Source organism: Notamacropus eugenii, chromosome X (genome assembly GCF_028372415.1).
Source record: "Notamacropus eugenii isolate mMacEug1 chromosome X, mMacEug1.pri_v2, whole genome shotgun sequence".
In the NCBI taxonomy this organism is placed as follows: domain Eukaryota; kingdom Metazoa; phylum Chordata; class Mammalia; order Diprotodontia; family Macropodidae; genus Notamacropus; species Notamacropus eugenii.
This window is the reverse complement of record NC_092879.1, coordinates 26297608-26314591: the sequence shown is the minus strand read 5'-3', so window position 1 is coordinate 26314591 and position 16984 is coordinate 26297608. Positions and strand designations below refer to the sequence as shown.

The following is a 16984-nucleotide window of genomic DNA, read 5'->3' as shown; positions in this document are numbered from 1 at the left end:
CCCCACCACTATTTCAGAGACCACCTTGCCTAACCCTTTCTCCATTTACAGAGGAAGAAATTGAGATTGAGAGGCTACCCAAAGTCATACAGGGATTAAGTGGGAGAGTGTTTGAACCCAGATTCTCTGACTCCAAAGCCACTGTTCTTTCCATGGGATCACCATCAGTAAGATGGTGGAAAGAGGAAAAAATGCTCCAAACTTTGTTCATCCCACTCCCCTTCCTGCACCCTGTGCTCTAGTCAAATCGATCTCCACCCACAAATAGTCTCCTTTGCTCTCCCCTCCTGAAATGTCCGTTCCCCTTCTCCCTCTATCCATATCCTCTCCATGCATGAGTCTGGCCCTGATCCCTCCCTCCTCATTCCCTTTTCCCTGACCACCTCCAGTGTCCCTTCTCTCCTCTGACTTTCCTAAAGCAAACTGCTTTTCAACATGCCATTCTCTTACCACCGCCAGAAACTCCCCAAAGAAAACATCAGCGCTTCCCAAATCCGTTCTTTCTCATGGCCCAATATTCTTCAACGTGAGGAGCTAAGGCACATTGAATGTTTAAATTGGCAGCATTGGGGGAGAATCAGGAGCCTCTTGCATACAGTTTCCCTTCAGTGAGAAAGAGCAGCTGTTTTTGCTCAGTTCTTTGCTAGTTCAAGGTCTGACGTGTTTCGAGGTTAGTGCTTATGTGGAGGGCGTGTGAGTAATCGACAAGTTCTATTTATTTTGCAAATACTGTACTTACAATTCTGTGTGTGCTGGGAAAGCGAACTTTATATTAACCACTTCATTTATACATTTTCTTTCATCTGCAACAACATATATGTAAAAGCTTTCGTGACCTGTCTAATGATGCTCAGGGCTCACTCACATGTGCCCTTCCTTTGAGAACCCAGGATAAAGGCTAGACTCAGGCTCCAGACTCTCCAGGCTCTTCCAGTCCTGACCGTTTCCTGCCTTTTCCATTTTTTTCTCTTCCTACACCCCTTCCTATTCCCTCTGCTAAGTAAGGCTCAATTCTCACTGTCTTCAAGTAGTGCTGCTCTTGAAGTCCTATAGAGTTAGTCATATCTTCTGGTGTATGAGTCTCATTTCCCCAACTAGACTAGATGCTCCCTGAGGGCAGGGACTGTGCATTACATCTTTCTGTCAAGAGTCAACGCACTAGGAAGATGTCTCTTTCTTGCTTCCTCTCACCTCCCACTTGGATTTTCTCTTCTCAAAAGCTGGAAATTTTACTTAATTCCTAAATTTGGCTTCTGTCTCCTAGAGTTAAAATGAATTTATCAATCCCTAATGGACACTGAATATCTGCTCCCTCTGTGAAAATGTGTTCCACTTGGTCCCAGAGGGTGACACTAAAAGCAATGAGGCAGATAAAGGCTTGATAGCAGTCAGTCCAAGTCAACAAGTACTTAGTGAGTGCATGCCATATGCCAGGCACCTTGCTAAATGTGTCAGGATAAACTTCCTAACAACTGTGGAATGGACTGCCTTGGGAAGAAATGATTTCCCTGTCATTAGAGGTATTCAAGTGGAGACTGCCCCCTAAGCCACTCCCTACTCAGGAAGCTCTCCTTGGACACCCAGGGGAGATACCCTCCTCCAACCTTTCCACACTTGTCCCACGGGTCTTGATCATGCCTGGCTGGCTAGTAGAGATGACCAGACCTATCCCTGGGTGCTACTGCTACCCAGGGGCTCCCATCCTGACCCTGTGTCTTTTTTTGCAGAGCACACCTATGAAGTGGCCAGGTAAGATTCTTCCCCTCCTTCCTTCCTTCCTCTCCTTCCTCTCCCCCCTCATTGGCCTCCTTGGGACTGGCTGGCAGACATTAAGGTCTAGGACCATTTGAAGGGTCACAGGTTTCAGTACTGGAAGGGACTTCAGAACCCATTGGGTCTGATGTCTTCATTTTGCAAAGACAGAAACTGAGTTTCAGAAGGGATTCTCCAACCTAGAAGTGACCAAGCTGGGAACTGAAGCTAGGTCTCCCAACTCCACACCTGGGGCTGAGGAAATGGCTCCACTTTTGTCAGCTTCATTCGTTTATTTAGTCGCTAATCATTTCTTAAGTACCTACTATGTGCCAGGCTCAATGCTGGGCACTTGGAATACAAAGACAAAAATGCCCCAGGCCCTTCCACTGAGATGTTTCTATGCTATTGAGGGAGCTGGACTAGTTTGTACAAAATAGATCATCATTCCCAAGGTGGAGGAGGGTGCTAGCAACTGAGGGGCAACCAGGCCACACCTTCTAGTGGAAGCTGGGATTTAAGCTGTTCCTTGAAAGAAGAGAGGGATTCTATGAGGAAGAAATGAGGAGATCAGCATCATAGAGGGAGTCATAGTCTTACAAAGACATGGAGGTGGGAAATGAAGAAATAGTAGCCTAGAATAGTAGCCTGAGACCAAACTGGGAAGTAGCTTTAAGGGCCTTTATCCTAGAGGCAAGAAGGAGCTATTAATGTTTGTTGAACAGGAAATTAACCTGATTGGATCTGTGCTTTAGAAATAGCAAATTTGGTGAGGGGGGAATGGGGAGAGACTAAAGGTAGGGAAACCAGTTAGGAGACTATGGCAAGGAGAAGTGATGAGGACATGACCCTGGCCCTTCCAGCTCCACATCCAGGATGCGTGACCTTGGACAAGTCCTTTCCCCTCCTTGGGCCTCAGCTTCCCCCTCTGTAAAATGAAGGAGTTGCACTAGGTAGCCTCTGAGATCTTGTGCATATAGATTTTTTTTCTTCATTTTATAGATAGGAAAGGAATAAAGGCCTCCCTCAGGGCAGGGGGATCACGGGTCCTGTTCTCTACCCTCCCCAGCTCTCCCTGAACCCCTTCTTCCACTCTGTTCCATTCTTCACCTTGTGTGTTGTTGGCTACAGGATGAGTACAGGAAATATCCCCAGGGTTACCATCTATGCTGGGGGCACAGGAGAGGCAGAAGCTGAGACCAGGGCCCTTGAGAATAAGTATCACAGTGACCCTACCAGCAACCAGGACTACCAGATCATCACCCAGGCCAACAGCGACTACGCCCGGCTGCTGTGTGGGAGCAGCTCACCTGAATTAGAGATACAAGACAATGGAAAACCTAGCTGCTGAGTACAATGGAGCTGAGTGGGGAGCCACAGGGCCCTGCCACTGGCCTGTCTTGGCCTACTTTCCCTTCATCCCTCTCAGACATAGAAAGGGTTCTACTCAACGCACTCTGTCCATACCCCTGCTGCATCCCATCCCATCCTTTCCCATCTCACCCCATCCTGTCTCCTGCCACAAACTCCTTGGTTCCTGGTCAATGGGACATGGTGTTTCTGGGAAATTTGACTTTAGCTTGGAAAGTTGCTACTGTAGGTGCCAGATTTGCTCCTAGCCTTAGGCCTACCCGCCTCCCCATCCTGATAATGCAAAGAAACACCAACCCCAGACTTGATCACCAAGGGACTAGTTTTATATATATATACATATATAAAATGACCATATATATATATATACATATATATATATGGTCTCTTCATGTTTTGGGGGGTCTAGAAGAAAGGATATTGAATTGAAATAACTAGAACACTGGGCAGACATGGGCTCTGTGCTCACTGCCTAGCACATTTTTGGTGCTCAATAAAGGTTTACTAATAAGAGAGCGATGGAAATCCACTAAGTCAGTCTCACTGATCTTTTGGTGTGAAATAATGCTCCCTTTCTTCTCATATGTGATTTCAGTGATGCGGCTGCTTCCTCTGTGTCTGCCCACCCTGGCCAACTCAAGGCCATGGTTTTCCATGAATCCTTCAAAGAGGATCCTCCTTCATCCAGCTCTTTGGACAGTGTCTGGACACTCATAAGGCATTTGCTGTCATAGATCACTCTTAAATCATGACCACCTTACCTTCCTTCTCCTAATCCCACATTTCTCTCATGCTGTCTTACATGTGACTTTTTGCTTCTGAAGCATCATTGGTGATATACTACCCTGTGTGCCAAGCATTTTAAAGCTTGACAGGAATACCCTCAGTTTACAGGTGAGGAAACTGAGGTCCAAAGAGAAAAAGGGACATGCCCAAAGACACACGTAGGATCCTGCCTCAAAAGCCCTACAGGATGTCCTTCAGGAACCACTCATTTTACAGAGATGGAAACTGAGGTACAGAGATGCAAAGACAGTTATTGAGTCCCAGGGAGGGGAAGATATTTGTCCAAGGTCACACTAGGCTCTTGGATTTAGAGCTGAAAGGGACCTCAGAGGCCAGTTAGTCCAACCCAAGTGACCTGATCAAGACCACATGGGTAGCAAGTGGTCAGGGCCTGAATCTACCATCCCCATCAGGGGTTTGGAGTCCCAGATCTTCCATTTACCAGCTGTGCTACCTTAAGGCAAGGTCTTTTATCTCTCCTCATCTGGAAAATGGGTACACTAATGCTTCATTCCTTACCTCAAAGAACTGTTCTGAGGAAAGTGTTTCATAGTACACTCTATAAAAATGAGCCACTCTTGGGCTTACCACTAAGACAAGCCTGGTGGCAGGATAAGGGCCTGGCTTCATTCGGGAGCCTTGCAAAGCTGACAGTGGAGAGATCCTGAATTGGAGTTCAAATCCAACCTTAGATGCTTATCAGCTGTGTGACCATGCAGAAGTCACTTACCCTCTCTGTGCCTCAGTTTCCTTCTCTGTAAAATGGGAATAATAGCACCTACCTCTCATGATTGTTGTGAAGATCACTTTTATAAAGTGCTTTGCAAACTTTCCAGCACTATCCAAATGTGTGCTATTATTTAACTCAAAATTACAAGTGATCTAGCAGATGATTGAGTACTGGGATGGGGCTTAGGAGATCTGAGTTTGAATCCAAATCTTACCACTCAGTAGAGTATTAAATAATACCAGCACATTTTATTTTTAATACTATAACAATTTAATCTTCTCTACTATGAAGGGAAGGTCAAAACATTTTACACAGATTTTCCAGATTGCAAGGGTACCACACCCCTAACTCCCACGGCGTAGAAGGGATAACTGTATATATACAGGAAAAGTCAGGTAGATAAATCATCCCCATTATCGAGATGATGGCCGGTCCTTAGACAGCTTTCGATGCTCACCAGTAAGTAGAGTTTTACATAATAGACAGATGCAACAAAAAGACTACAAGTTAGGTCCAGAACCAAGTAGGAGAAGGAGACTGGACTGATTTGCCGTTGGGAAGTTAGAAAATTCCTTTAATGATGCTGAACTTCTCCTGGAAGTCCAAGGCTCATCTTTTTTAATACAAATATTCTACCAATGTTGATTTATGTATGTGAGTCATGGAACACAAGGCACAGTCTCAGTAGAACAGAGTGTCAGAACTTAAACAATATTGGAACATGAAAAGATCTTAGAATGTAGGATAGCATGGCTGAAAGAGATTTTACGATACAGAATATCAGAGCTGGGGGTGATGAGGGGCTGGCAGGGTCTAGGAGGGACTTTTTTTGTTATTGTCGAGTCATTCCAGTCGTGTCTGATTTTTTGTGCCCCTTTTGGAGTTATATTGGCAAAGATACTAGAGTGGTTTGCTGTTTCCTTCTCCAGCTCATTCTACAGATGAGAAAACTGGGGCAAACAAGGGTGAAGTGACTTGCTCAGGGTCCCACAGCTAGCAAGTGTCTGAGGTCACATTTGAACTCAGGTCTTCCTAACTCCAAGCCTGTTGCTCTCCACTGCAGCGCCACCTAGCAGCCCCAGGAAGATAGAATTTACAACGGAGGGGACCTCGAAGTCATCAAGTCTAATGCCTCACACTTTTCAGAGGACAAAACTAAGGCACAGATGGGAGAAATGACTTATCTAAGGGTTTATATAGTAACTAAGTATCAGGGCTGAAAATCAAACCCAGGTTTGTTTTTTTTGCTTCTTAGCTCAGCATACATTCTTCTTTTTTCTTTGTCTTTCTTTTTTCTTTTTGTCTTTCTCTATCTGTCTCTGTCTCTCTGTATTTCTCTGTTTCTGTCCCTCTTCTTTCTCTGTCTCTCTCTGTCTTTCAATCTCTCTTTTCCTCTCTCTCTCTCTGTCTCTTGTCTCTGTCTTTCTAATTTAAGTTTGTTTCCACTTGAGGTTACTTCTAATTCCATGCCTTGTTTCAGTAAGAAGGACACCAATTCTATGTCTGTGGCTCTGGGCAGATTTCCAGGGGCACAAATTAGCTTCACATTACACAAACTGAAAGAGAATAGTTGAGTGAGTGAAGGAAGGCAGGGAGGAAAGGAGGAGAAGGGGAGGGGGAAGGCAGGGAGAATAATAGAGAAAGAAACACAAACGTGAGCCTTTCAATCCCACCTTCAATGCCAACCTGCTTTGAGGGAAAGAAAAAGGGGGCCAGAGGGAGCCAACTGCCTGGGATGACTGAGCACTCGCCCCTGGTGCTGGGCTTATCTGCCACATTTCAGCCCCAATGAGAAGCACTTTTTATAGCAAAACCACTACAATAAGTTCTCCGACGCCTCTTGGACCATCAAGCTAACACCCCTTAGCTTTAAATGTGAGTGTAGAATTCGGTTTGGGCCGTTAAGAAGGGAAATAAGTGCCCTCCTGTGCACTGACCCTGCCTTTGAGACCCTCGCTCACCCTAGAAGACTGATGGCTCCTGGATGGAGCCTCCATTTCCTCTGGTTATCTTGGCACATCTGGCACTGAGACCATCCAGCCCAATGCTTCCCAAAGCCTCCATGCAGCCCTGTAGGTCACCGGTGTTCTTTCCATTATAAAACCTCGGAACCCACAGTCAGCCCCACAGGTTGTTAGGAGCAGGGTGGGGAGGAGAGAAGGGAAGCAAGCACCTCTGTCTCCTAGCCATCTGGTTCCTATTTTCCCCTCAACAGCAGGTCCAAAGCCAGTTCTGACAGGCAGTGGACCCAAGGTCACGCACAAGATCCTGGAGCTGAAGGAATCACGGGGGACATTATCTTAGCCCCTGACCCATTTTACAAAGAAAGAAACTAAGCCCCAAGGACATGACACATCAAATTCTAAATCTATAACTAGAAGGAACTTCAAAGCCCATTAGTCCCCCTCTTTTTACAGAGGAGGAAACTGAGGCACAGAGAGGTTAAGTGATTTATGTAGAGCCTTGGACTTCCAGGAGAAGTTCATGCAGGGTCATGGAGCTAGTGAATGTCTAAGGTGGTTTTCAAACCCAGGTCTTCCTGACTCTGAATCCAGTGCCCTCTCCACTATTCCACGTTGATTCTCTTTCTCACACAGTGGAAAGTGGCCCCAGGATTATGGGTATTAGCTAAATTAGCATGGGTTCTGGCTGAACTGAGAACATCTCCTTAGGGATGTTTACCTTGCCTGGAGGTAAAACCAGGTTCTGATAGCAGCAAGTGTGGAAGTTATAAGATCATAAATGAGTAAAAAGAACTGACAACTGAGAACATAATATGTGTAATGTCTGCAAAAATAAAAATGGAAAACAAAATAATACCCCATGACACTGAACTTTCTCTACAGTTATCCCTTCCACATCTTGGGGCTTAGGGACACAGTGCCCCCATTATCTGCAAAGTTGCATAAAATGTTTTGGCCCTCCCTTTATACCAGAGAAGAAGTCTGAATTATTAATGTTTTTTAAAAAAAATGTTGATATTATACACTACTATACATATATTTTATATATATCTGAGTTTCTAAACATTTTTGTGTCATCTGCTGGCCTTTGTGTGTCATCTGCCCCAAAATTCCCATTTAATTTCTTATCACCGACACCAGTTATATATCAAAACCACAATGAGGAAGGTCATGATGTGGAAGGAATAACTGTCTTTATAATGACTACTCTTGGCCTTAAAGAAGACATGAGAAAGTACACGTCCCTCCATTCTCTACAGTGGTGGAGAATGGTAAGTGTTGTTTAATTTTGCTGAACTGCTTTTATTCCCCTTCTTTTTTCTTCTTTGTTACAAGGAGTAGCTTTCTGGGTCCTCTAGGGAGCAGAGATATATTTGGAAATGAAAGTGATTTGCAGATAAGGTATCATTAAAAGTTCGAAAAAATAAAGAACATTTTAATCTAAGCTGACCAAGGGAACATCAACAACCATTGGCCAATACAACGATGTGCCCATCCCATAGTTCAAGAGAATAACCTGGATACTGGTGGGGGGCATTGTGGCTGATGACCAAGCAGGCTTTGACAAGCAATATTCCACAGAATGAAAGATGTTAGAAAGAAGCTGTCACTGGGTTTACACTTGTATCCAAGTCATTAATTTGATAAAGCAAAACCTTGTCTTCAAGGCACTCTTCCAACAAGACATGACCCAGACACACATCAAGATTAGCCAAAGTTGCTTAAGAGATGGAGACAGAGATAATATTGTTTAATGACCCTCTGATCCTCAATATCAAGCAAGGAATAAAACAGGGAAGGATGCACTCAGCAAGGCTGCTCTCCATGGTCACAGAGGAGATCCAGCGTGGAGTCCAAGGAGGAAAGGGCTTCCCTAGGGATGGTGGCAACCTTGAGGGGCTCATTGCAAAGTATTCTATACTAGCTCCAGAAATCCTCAAGCATATGGCCTAATTATACACACAGGAACAGCCAGGTAGATGAAGACTACCTATTGTCAAGGTGATAACATACCTTTTAATGGAAAGCTTATCACACTCACCAACAAGTATATACTTTTATATCTTGGACAGACACTGCAGATGGACCATGAGTTGGATCCTGAATTAAATAAGAGAAGGAGACTAGACTGACTTGCCTTTGGGAAATTATAGTTTCTGAACTTCTCCTAGAAACCCAAGGTTCATCTTTTTTAATATCAATGTTCTGCTGATGTTGATTTATGAATATGAGCCATGTAACACAAGGCAGTCTCAAAAGAATACACAGTGTCAAAGCCATGAAAAACCTTAAACCAAGAGGGTCAGACATGAACAAATCTTAGAATGTAGAATGTCAGAGATGAAAGGAGACTTGGAATACATCATGTCAGAGCTAGTTGGGAACTTAGGTCACAGGAGATCAGAGCTGGACTCTGGGAGGGACCTTAGAGTAGAGAATGTCAGAGCTGGAAGGCAACCTATAACACAGAATGGCACCCTTTCTGCAACTTGTAGTCTTAGTTGCTTAAGACATGGAGAGGTTTAAATAACTTATCCAAGGTTGCACAGTTTGTATGTACAAGATAGATATGAACCATAAGAATATACAAGATATATTGAAATAAATATGGGATGATTTTCGAGGTAGGAGATAGAAGCTGGAGTGATCAGAATTCAGTTCAGGTAGAAGGTGGCACTTGAGCTAAGTTTTGAAGGAAATTTGAAATCCTAAGAGGTAGAGGGAAGGAAGAGAGAGGGCTGTGTCTTGCCTTGGATGCCATGCTTTGGCATGGTGATGGGAGATGAGAGATGGAATGCAATATGGAAAGAGTAGCAATGAGACCAATTTGGCTGGACCTCTTGGAGTGTGGGGAGGAGAGTGATGTCTAATGATCCTGGAGAGGTAGATGAGAGCCAGACTGTGAAGGACTTTAAATGTCAAACAGAGGAGTTTGCACTGGATCTTAGAGTCAATAGAGAGTCACTGAGGTTTATTGACCAAAAGAGCAACATGATGAGTCCCAGGCTTTGGAAAAATCACTTTGGCAGCCATGTGAAGGACAGGTTGGATCCAGAGAAAGACTTAAGATAGCAAGACCAATCAGGAAACTGTGGAGATATTCCAGGTGAAAGGGGATGAGGAGTGACTGTGAAGGGTGCCCCAAGTGAGGGATGATGGGTAGGGTTTGAGTGAGGGATGATGGGTAGGGCTCATAAGGGATGATGGGTAGGGTTTGAGTGGGAGATTATGGGTAGAGTCCACATGAGGGATGATGGGTAGGGCCCAAGTGAGGGATAATGGGTAGGACCAAAGTGAGGGATGATGGGTAGGGCTTGAGTGAGGGATGATGGCTAGAGTCCACATGAGGGATGATGGGTAGGGCCCAAGTGAGGGATGATGGGTAGGGCTCAAGTAAGGGATGATGGGTAGGGATTGAGTGAGGGATAATGAGTAGAGTCCACATGAGGGATGATGGGTAGGGCCCAAGTGAGGGATGATGGGTAGGGCTCAAGTGAGGGATGATGGGTAGATGTACATGAGGGATGATGAGTAGGACCCAAGTGAGGGATAATGGGTAGGGTTCAAGTGAGGGATGATGGGTAGATGCACATGAGTGATAATGAGCAGAGTCCACATGAGGGATGATGGGTAGGGCCCAAGTAAGGGATGATGGGTAGGACCAAGTGAGGGATGATGGGTAGGACGAAGTGAGGGATGACAAGTAGGACCCAAGTGAGACATGATGGGTAGGGCTCAAGTGAGGGATGATGGGTAGGACCAAGTGAGGGATGACGGGTAGGACCAAGTGAGGGATGACAAGTAGGACCAAGTGAGGCATGATGGGTAGGACCAAGTGAGGGATGATGAGTAGGACCCAAGTGAGGGATGATGGGTAGGGCTCAAGTGAGGGATGATGAGTAGGGATTGAGTGAGGGATAATGAATAGAGTCCACATGAGGGATGATGGGTAGAACCCAAGTAAGGGATAATGGGTAGGACCCAAGTGAGTGGACAAGCCTTGGCAAATAAATGGATATGGAGGGTGAGGGTGAGTCAAAAGTGTAGAATGACACTGTGGTTGTGAACTTAGATGACAGTGCCTTCAACAGCAACAAGGAATTCAAGAAGAGGAGTATCTGTGCCCATGCACAATACCCACAGCTCCCTGGGATCGTAAGGATATATTCATGAGGCAATCCGTAGACAAACCTTTATTAAGTACCTACTATATTTCAGGGACAGAAACAAAAGCAAAACAGTCTCTGCTCTCAAGGAGCTCCCATTCTAACAGCCAATGAGCAGGAATGATAAGAACAGCAGTCATGTGACCTCCCACTTGTGTAACACTTTCTCAATTACATATTTTAATCTTGCCTTGACAAGTAGGTAAGGCAGGGATTATTGTCTCTATTTGACAACTGAAGAAGTTGGATCTTAAGAAGAATGACTCTAGGGACAGCTAGGTGATGCAGTGAATAGGGCATTGGCCCTGGAATCAGGAGGACCTGAGTTCAAATCTGGCTTCAGACACTTGACACTTACTAGCTGTGTGACCTTGGGTAAATCACTTAATCCCCTGCCCCTTTCACAAAAAAAAAAAGGAGAAGAAATGACTCTAGCAAGATAATGCAGATCAAGAGCCAAAGAGGGGATTTGGGTTTTCTAATTCCAAATCTATCTCTGGGGGGGACTCATTGGATTGGACAATCCTTACAAAGGGTTTAGCCCCACAAAGCCAAGTCATGAGATAATGTGCCTGGGGCTTGGGCCCTCCCTCTTCCCGCCTCTGGGTAGTCTGTTCCTGGTTCCCACAAAGCTCTGTGACCTGAGCAGTGTCCAAAGAGGGAGCAGTGTTCAAAGAGAGCTCCAGCTCCTTTGGAGAGTGGCTACTCCTGGAATGAGAGAAGGCCTCAGAAGCCTTGGGATTATTAATAGTGAATTCATGTGTTGTGCTCTACAATTTACAAAGCACTTCATATAAATTGTCTCATTGATTCCTCATCAGGACCTATTCAATAAATGCTTCAACTGAGGGGAGAAGGGACTTACCCAAGATCATGCAGCTAGGAAATCGCAGAACTGGGACTCAAGCTTAGCTTTCCTGACTCTCCTTGCTCTTACAGTATCTGAGGAATTCTCTGCAACCACTTCCCCAACACCCTGGGCCAAGCTGAATGCACCACCCACAGCTGGCCCCTTGATCCACTTGGCATCCGCTCTCCGGAGCTCTAGGCCTGGAAATCCAAAGCTGGCAAGGACAGTCCATCGGTCAGCCACTTTGCCCCAGTCCAGAGTTGCTAGGCAAAAGTCTCACTTGGGGTATTTGACAAACTGACACTCTACCACACGGAGTGTCTGACTCAGCTTGTCAAATACACGGAGTGTGGCACTGCAGGCCTTCGGTCACAGGAGAGGCTGGGGAGCTGGAAGCGAGGAGCAGCCCTGGGGGAGAAAGAGACACGGACTGACAGACAGTCACGCAGACAGAGACGGACAAACAGACACAGGAAAACCGAGATAGGCTCAGGCACACACAGAAACAGAGACAGAGAAAGGAACAAAAAGAGAACGAGATGGAGAGGAGGAGACAGAGAGAGAGCAGAAGATCGCAGAGTGAAATGGACCTCAGAAGCAATGTAGTCTAACTCCCTCATTTTACAGAGGAGGAGACTGAGGCCCAGACAGGGGAAGGGACTTATCTAAGGTCACACATGAGATCACACATGCCTAGATCTAGAACTCTAAGGGACTTCAGAGGCCACCTAATCCAACTCTCTCATTTTACAGATGAGGAAACTGAGGCCCAGTGAGGAAAACTGACACACAGGTGGTAGAACCAGATTTTGAACCTAGGGGTGAGGACATGGGGAGAGACAGAGACAGACAGACAGACAGACAGAGAGAGAGAGAGAGAGAGAGAGAGAGAGAGAGAGAGAGAGAGAGAGAGGGAGAGAGGGAGAGAGAGAGAGAGAGAGAGAGAGAGAGAGAGAGAGAGAGAGAGAGAGAGAGAGAGAGAGAGAGAGAGAGAACAGGAGCGAGAGAACAAGAGGGAGAATAAGAGAAAGTGAGTGTGTTCTGGCCTAAGTATAACCTTCCACTGCAGAAGAGGAGGCAACAACTTTCTTGGGTCTTGGACCTTGAATCCTCAGCTCTGAGCCTCAGTGGGCCTCTCTGTACAGTGGAAAGAGGATTGTGTGGTTATGCCCACACCTTCTGAGATAGCAGCCTTCTAAGCCCCAATTACCCTCCACCCTTACCCCTCCCCCAAAAAGAAAATGCCTCTGCTCCTTCAGCTCCCCACCACCTCCACCCCACCTGTACTCTCAAGAGCCTGGGGAGTCTTTCCAACCTGGGAACTGGAAGTGATCTTAGAGCTAGTTCATGTGGCCCGACCTCTTCATTTCATAGTTGGGGAAATCAAGGCACAAGAGGGGAAGGCACTTTCCCATTGTCTGTGAGTCTGGAGATGGGGGATAGAATATCATCTTGGAAGTGGTCTTGGACAATTCACTTCCTCTCAGTTTCCCCTACTATAAAACAATTGGGTCGAAGGTGATGCCATCCCATGGCACTGTCTCCGCGGTGATCTGGCTGGATCTTTACAACTACCCTGCAAGGAAGGAAGGGGAAACCTCGAAGTCAGAGAAGGGAGGAGGGAGAGGATGACAGAGAGGAATGGAGAAAGAGCACCAAGACATCCTGTGGTAACTGAAGGAGATAGTTTCTTCTCCAGAGATTGCTAAGCAGGGTATGATGGGGGTGGGGGAAAGGGGAACTAGAATGGATCCCTTCCTCTCCTCTATCCTCCACCCATTAACACATCTGTCCAGGCCCATGGAAGGTTAGGTAAAGAAGGGGGAACAGTAGGAGAAACTGAGGCCAATGCTGAGGTCACCTGAAATGTAAGTCCTTAGGAAAGGACCTGGAAGCCTCCCTTCTTGTTCTGCCCCACCCTGAAGGTCAGGAGTAATTCTTGCTCACCCCACTCCTACATCTACACACTGCCAATTGCTCAGCCCACTGCAGGGGGATGGACAAATTGACCACTGAAGAGCTTTCATTGCTTCTAAAATTCATGTTCATATCACTTACAGTCTGGAATGTCCAGGCTGGGACAGGCTTTCAAGATCTTCTCATCTCATCCCTTCCAATTGTTCTTAAGAGAATGTTGAGGCCAAAAGAGGGGCAAATGCTTGGCCAGAGTTTTACAGTTTGGGTGGTGACTTCCTTGGGAAGCAAGACCAGGTCATGAGAGGATGGGTCCCAGGAGCAGTCTAAGCCATCTTTGATTGGGGGTGGAAAGCAGACAGAAAAGTCACCTCTGGGGGGTCAGGGATGACCCTCTGTGTAGAGGGGTGGCTGCCTGAAACTCTTTGGACACCTAGAGAATGGAGAGATTGCTGGGAGGGCCACAAGGCCACCACTGGAGGCAGCCTATGGCAAGGTGGGGGATTCTGAGGTGGGGTAGAAAATTAGGGAGATAAGAAGAAGACCCCCCCCCAGTTTCGAAAACCAATGAAGGGGTGAGGAGCCTCAGGGTCCATTGAAAGAAATCCCTGAGAAGTTCTCAGAGGTGGAAACTGAAGTCACAGCCTGGTTAACAACAAATCCTGGAAAGTATCCTATCCTCACCCCTACTCCAGACACTGTTCAGAAACTTGGGAAATCCCTCGAGGCCAAAGTGACCCTGAAATGGTCCCTCGACTCTGTGCGTCTAGGTGATGTGGGTTATCAAGGCCTCCTTTCCCCAACCCCCCAGTGCACATGTTTCTGGGCTCCCAGACCACTTTTTGACCCAACCTAGGTACTCAGAGCCCCTTCTCTCTAGCTTCCCCCCATTCTTTCACTCCCTCCCCTCTCAGGTCCTGTGCTCCTGACATGTCTCCCACACTACCTCTGCCTTTCGAAACGTCCCCTCAGCCCCACCCCCACTCTGTTATCTAGTCTCAGAGCCTAATTCCCCAGAAGGCTTTGGTAGTTGATTATTTCATATCTTTTCCCTCCCACATAGAATATCAGTATTTCCACAAGGCTCTTGTAGAAACAAAGTTGTGATCTCCAGGGATGTTTGGAAGATTTCAAGATAGAAGAGACCTTGGAGATAATACCATCAACCCCTCTGGGTCTCAGTTTTGCCATCTGTAAAATGAGGGGGTTGGGTTCAATGCCCTGTGAGGTCCCTTTTAACTCAAAATCTATGATCCTCTGATCTAAAAACCTTCATCATATAGGGGAAGAAAGTGAGGCACGTGACTTACTAAGGTCACACAGATAGTTAACCCAACCTCAACTTGTCTGATCCCAAGTCCAGCACTGGTCCCAGATTCACTCTTCATCAGACTGCCTTGTCTCTAGCACCAGAGTCTGGGGGGCCTTGATGGGCTGATAGGGACATGGTTTGGTTCCAGTCTCCTGACAGCTACCACTGTATGTAGGAGCAGTCCAGGCCAGAGGACTTGGTTTGCCATTTTTATCCTGTACTCCCCCAAGGGAACAGCTCCAAACAGAGTCCAATGAGTCAGGTTGAGTTGGAAGCATTGCCCCCTTCCCTGGCCCTCAGGGACTCCAAGATAGAGAGGAGTAATGTCTTCTCTCCTATATACCCCCTTCCAGAGAACCCGAGGTAGGATCAAAGGCAAAGGATGAGGGCAAGGTACCCCACCTACTCTCAGCTCGGGTGGAGTCGTCTGAATCAAGGCAATTGTGCTGCTTAATGACTGCAATCTTGACCAAGTAACTTCGTTTCCCTGGGCCTCACTTTCCCCCACTATAAAATAAAGGGGTTGGAGCAGATTGCCTCTGAGGTCCCTTCCAGCTCCAATACTGTGATCCTATGTGTGATCTTGGCCAAGTTTTTTCTTCCCCCTGGGGCCGCAGTTTCTTCCTCTGTATAAAATTGAGAGATTGGACTTGCTGGCCTCCAAGGTCCCTACCAGCTAAGAGCCTATGGTCCTATGACTCCAAAGGACCTTCTCTAGGGAGAGATTCCCTCTTTGCAGTCCCCCATCATCTTCCTCTGCCCTGTCTGGAAGTGGACTCACAACTCACCCCATTACCCTCTTCTGCCCCAGTGTGGAAGTGGAATCACATCCCATTCCATTACCCTTCTTTTCCCCAGTCTAGGAGATCCAGCCAAATACTGTACCTGAAGTACTGAGAGATGGGAGCAGTAGGAGCTGGAGCTTGCCAGGAGAAGTTCCAGGGACCAGGGAGAGCTAGGCACTGAGACTGCAGGCAGGAAGGCTAGGGATTTTGAAGGGTCCCTGGGTTCCTGCAAGAGGAAGCCCAAAGCAGGAAGATAAGGCTGAGGTTGGCCAATGGAAATCTGGATGGGTCGTGACAAAACCCCCTGGCTGGAAAACTCCCCCTTCCCCCGCTTCCTTCCCCAACCCTCTTCCCGCCTGCTCCAGAACTTGCTGTGGACTCTGGCTTTTGGCCTCCCTCTTCCCCTTCCCCTCCCCCTGGCCTATGGTCCAAGGCTTCAAGTCCAGTGGCCCACACTGGTCAGGACTTCCCTTCTGATTCTTGAGGAGCCCTGAAAGATTCTCTGTCAAGCTGCACTCACATCATGAGAGACAGTATAACAGGGCAGAAAGACTTAGCTTTGGAGTTAGGAGACCTGGAGTCAAATATCTAGTTCTGGTGTTTATGATCTCGGTGACCTTGGACTAGTCCCTTCCCCTCCCTGGGCTCTCTTTCCTCCTCTGCAAAACTAGAGGGCCCCTGAGGTCATTTATAGCTCTGGTTCCAGCCGTTATCATGAGCTAATCTAGTCTCTGAGCCTTGAGCCCCAAGTCCTGCCACGCATTCCTCTTCTAGGACTGCCAGGCCAGGGTTGATGCTGTCACCTGAGAGGCTAGGGCAGTAGAGTGAGGAACCAAAAGGTAGATGAGGCTGCTGTCCTGGTGGATGGGCAGGAGACACTTCTCAGCCACGGGCAATATCCCCAAAGCCAAGGGAGACCTTCTCTGCCCCACTGGAGGTCCCCAAGCAGAAGCCAGATCACCACTTGTAAGTGACATTGAACAATGGATCTCTAGAAGACAAGTCCTTGGCCTTGCTGCCTTCCAACTGTGGATTTCCCAGTTTCCCCTGCAGCCTAAGGGACTTTCTAGGCCTTCATAACCTTCCTTTTAACTTTCACCCCTGAGCCAGGCCAGCCTATGATGGTGCAGAGGCAGGGACAAGGATGAGGACAGGGATGGGACAGGGACAGGGACAGGGACTTTGTCTTGTCCTGCCCTCAAAAGAAGAGCTAACAAACGTCTAAAGCTATCAGGCTCAGAGAGAGGCCCCAGTGGAGGGACCCCCAATGGAGGGGCCACCAGTGGAGGAGTCACCAAAAGTCTTAGGGGCAGTTTAAGGAGATTAAAGCTTAAAACTTCACTAAAAGACCTTC

At 46.9% G+C, this 16984-nt stretch overlaps 1 protein-coding gene across 4 annotated transcripts in view; it reads left to right on the top strand.

Moving 5' to 3' along the window:
• Nucleotides 1–16984, top strand: part of LOC140516070 (V-set and immunoglobulin domain-containing protein 4-like) — a 47011-nt gene that overhangs the window by 15253 nt on the left and 14774 nt on the right. For 3 of the 4 annotated variants that reach the window (XM_072626999.1, XM_072627000.1, XM_072626998.1), the window contains 2 exons: nucleotides 1728–1749; nucleotides 2884–3656. The exons of the other annotated variant lie outside the window; for it this stretch is intronic. In XM_072626999.1, the coding sequence (XP_072483100.1) occupies nucleotides 1728–1749; nucleotides 2884–3103 (242 nt within the window). In that variant the 3' untranslated portion in view covers nucleotides 3104–3656. Of the gene's footprint in view, nucleotides 1–1727; nucleotides 1750–2883; nucleotides 3657–16984 lie in introns of those variants that run through there. 4 annotated transcript variants of the gene reach the window in all.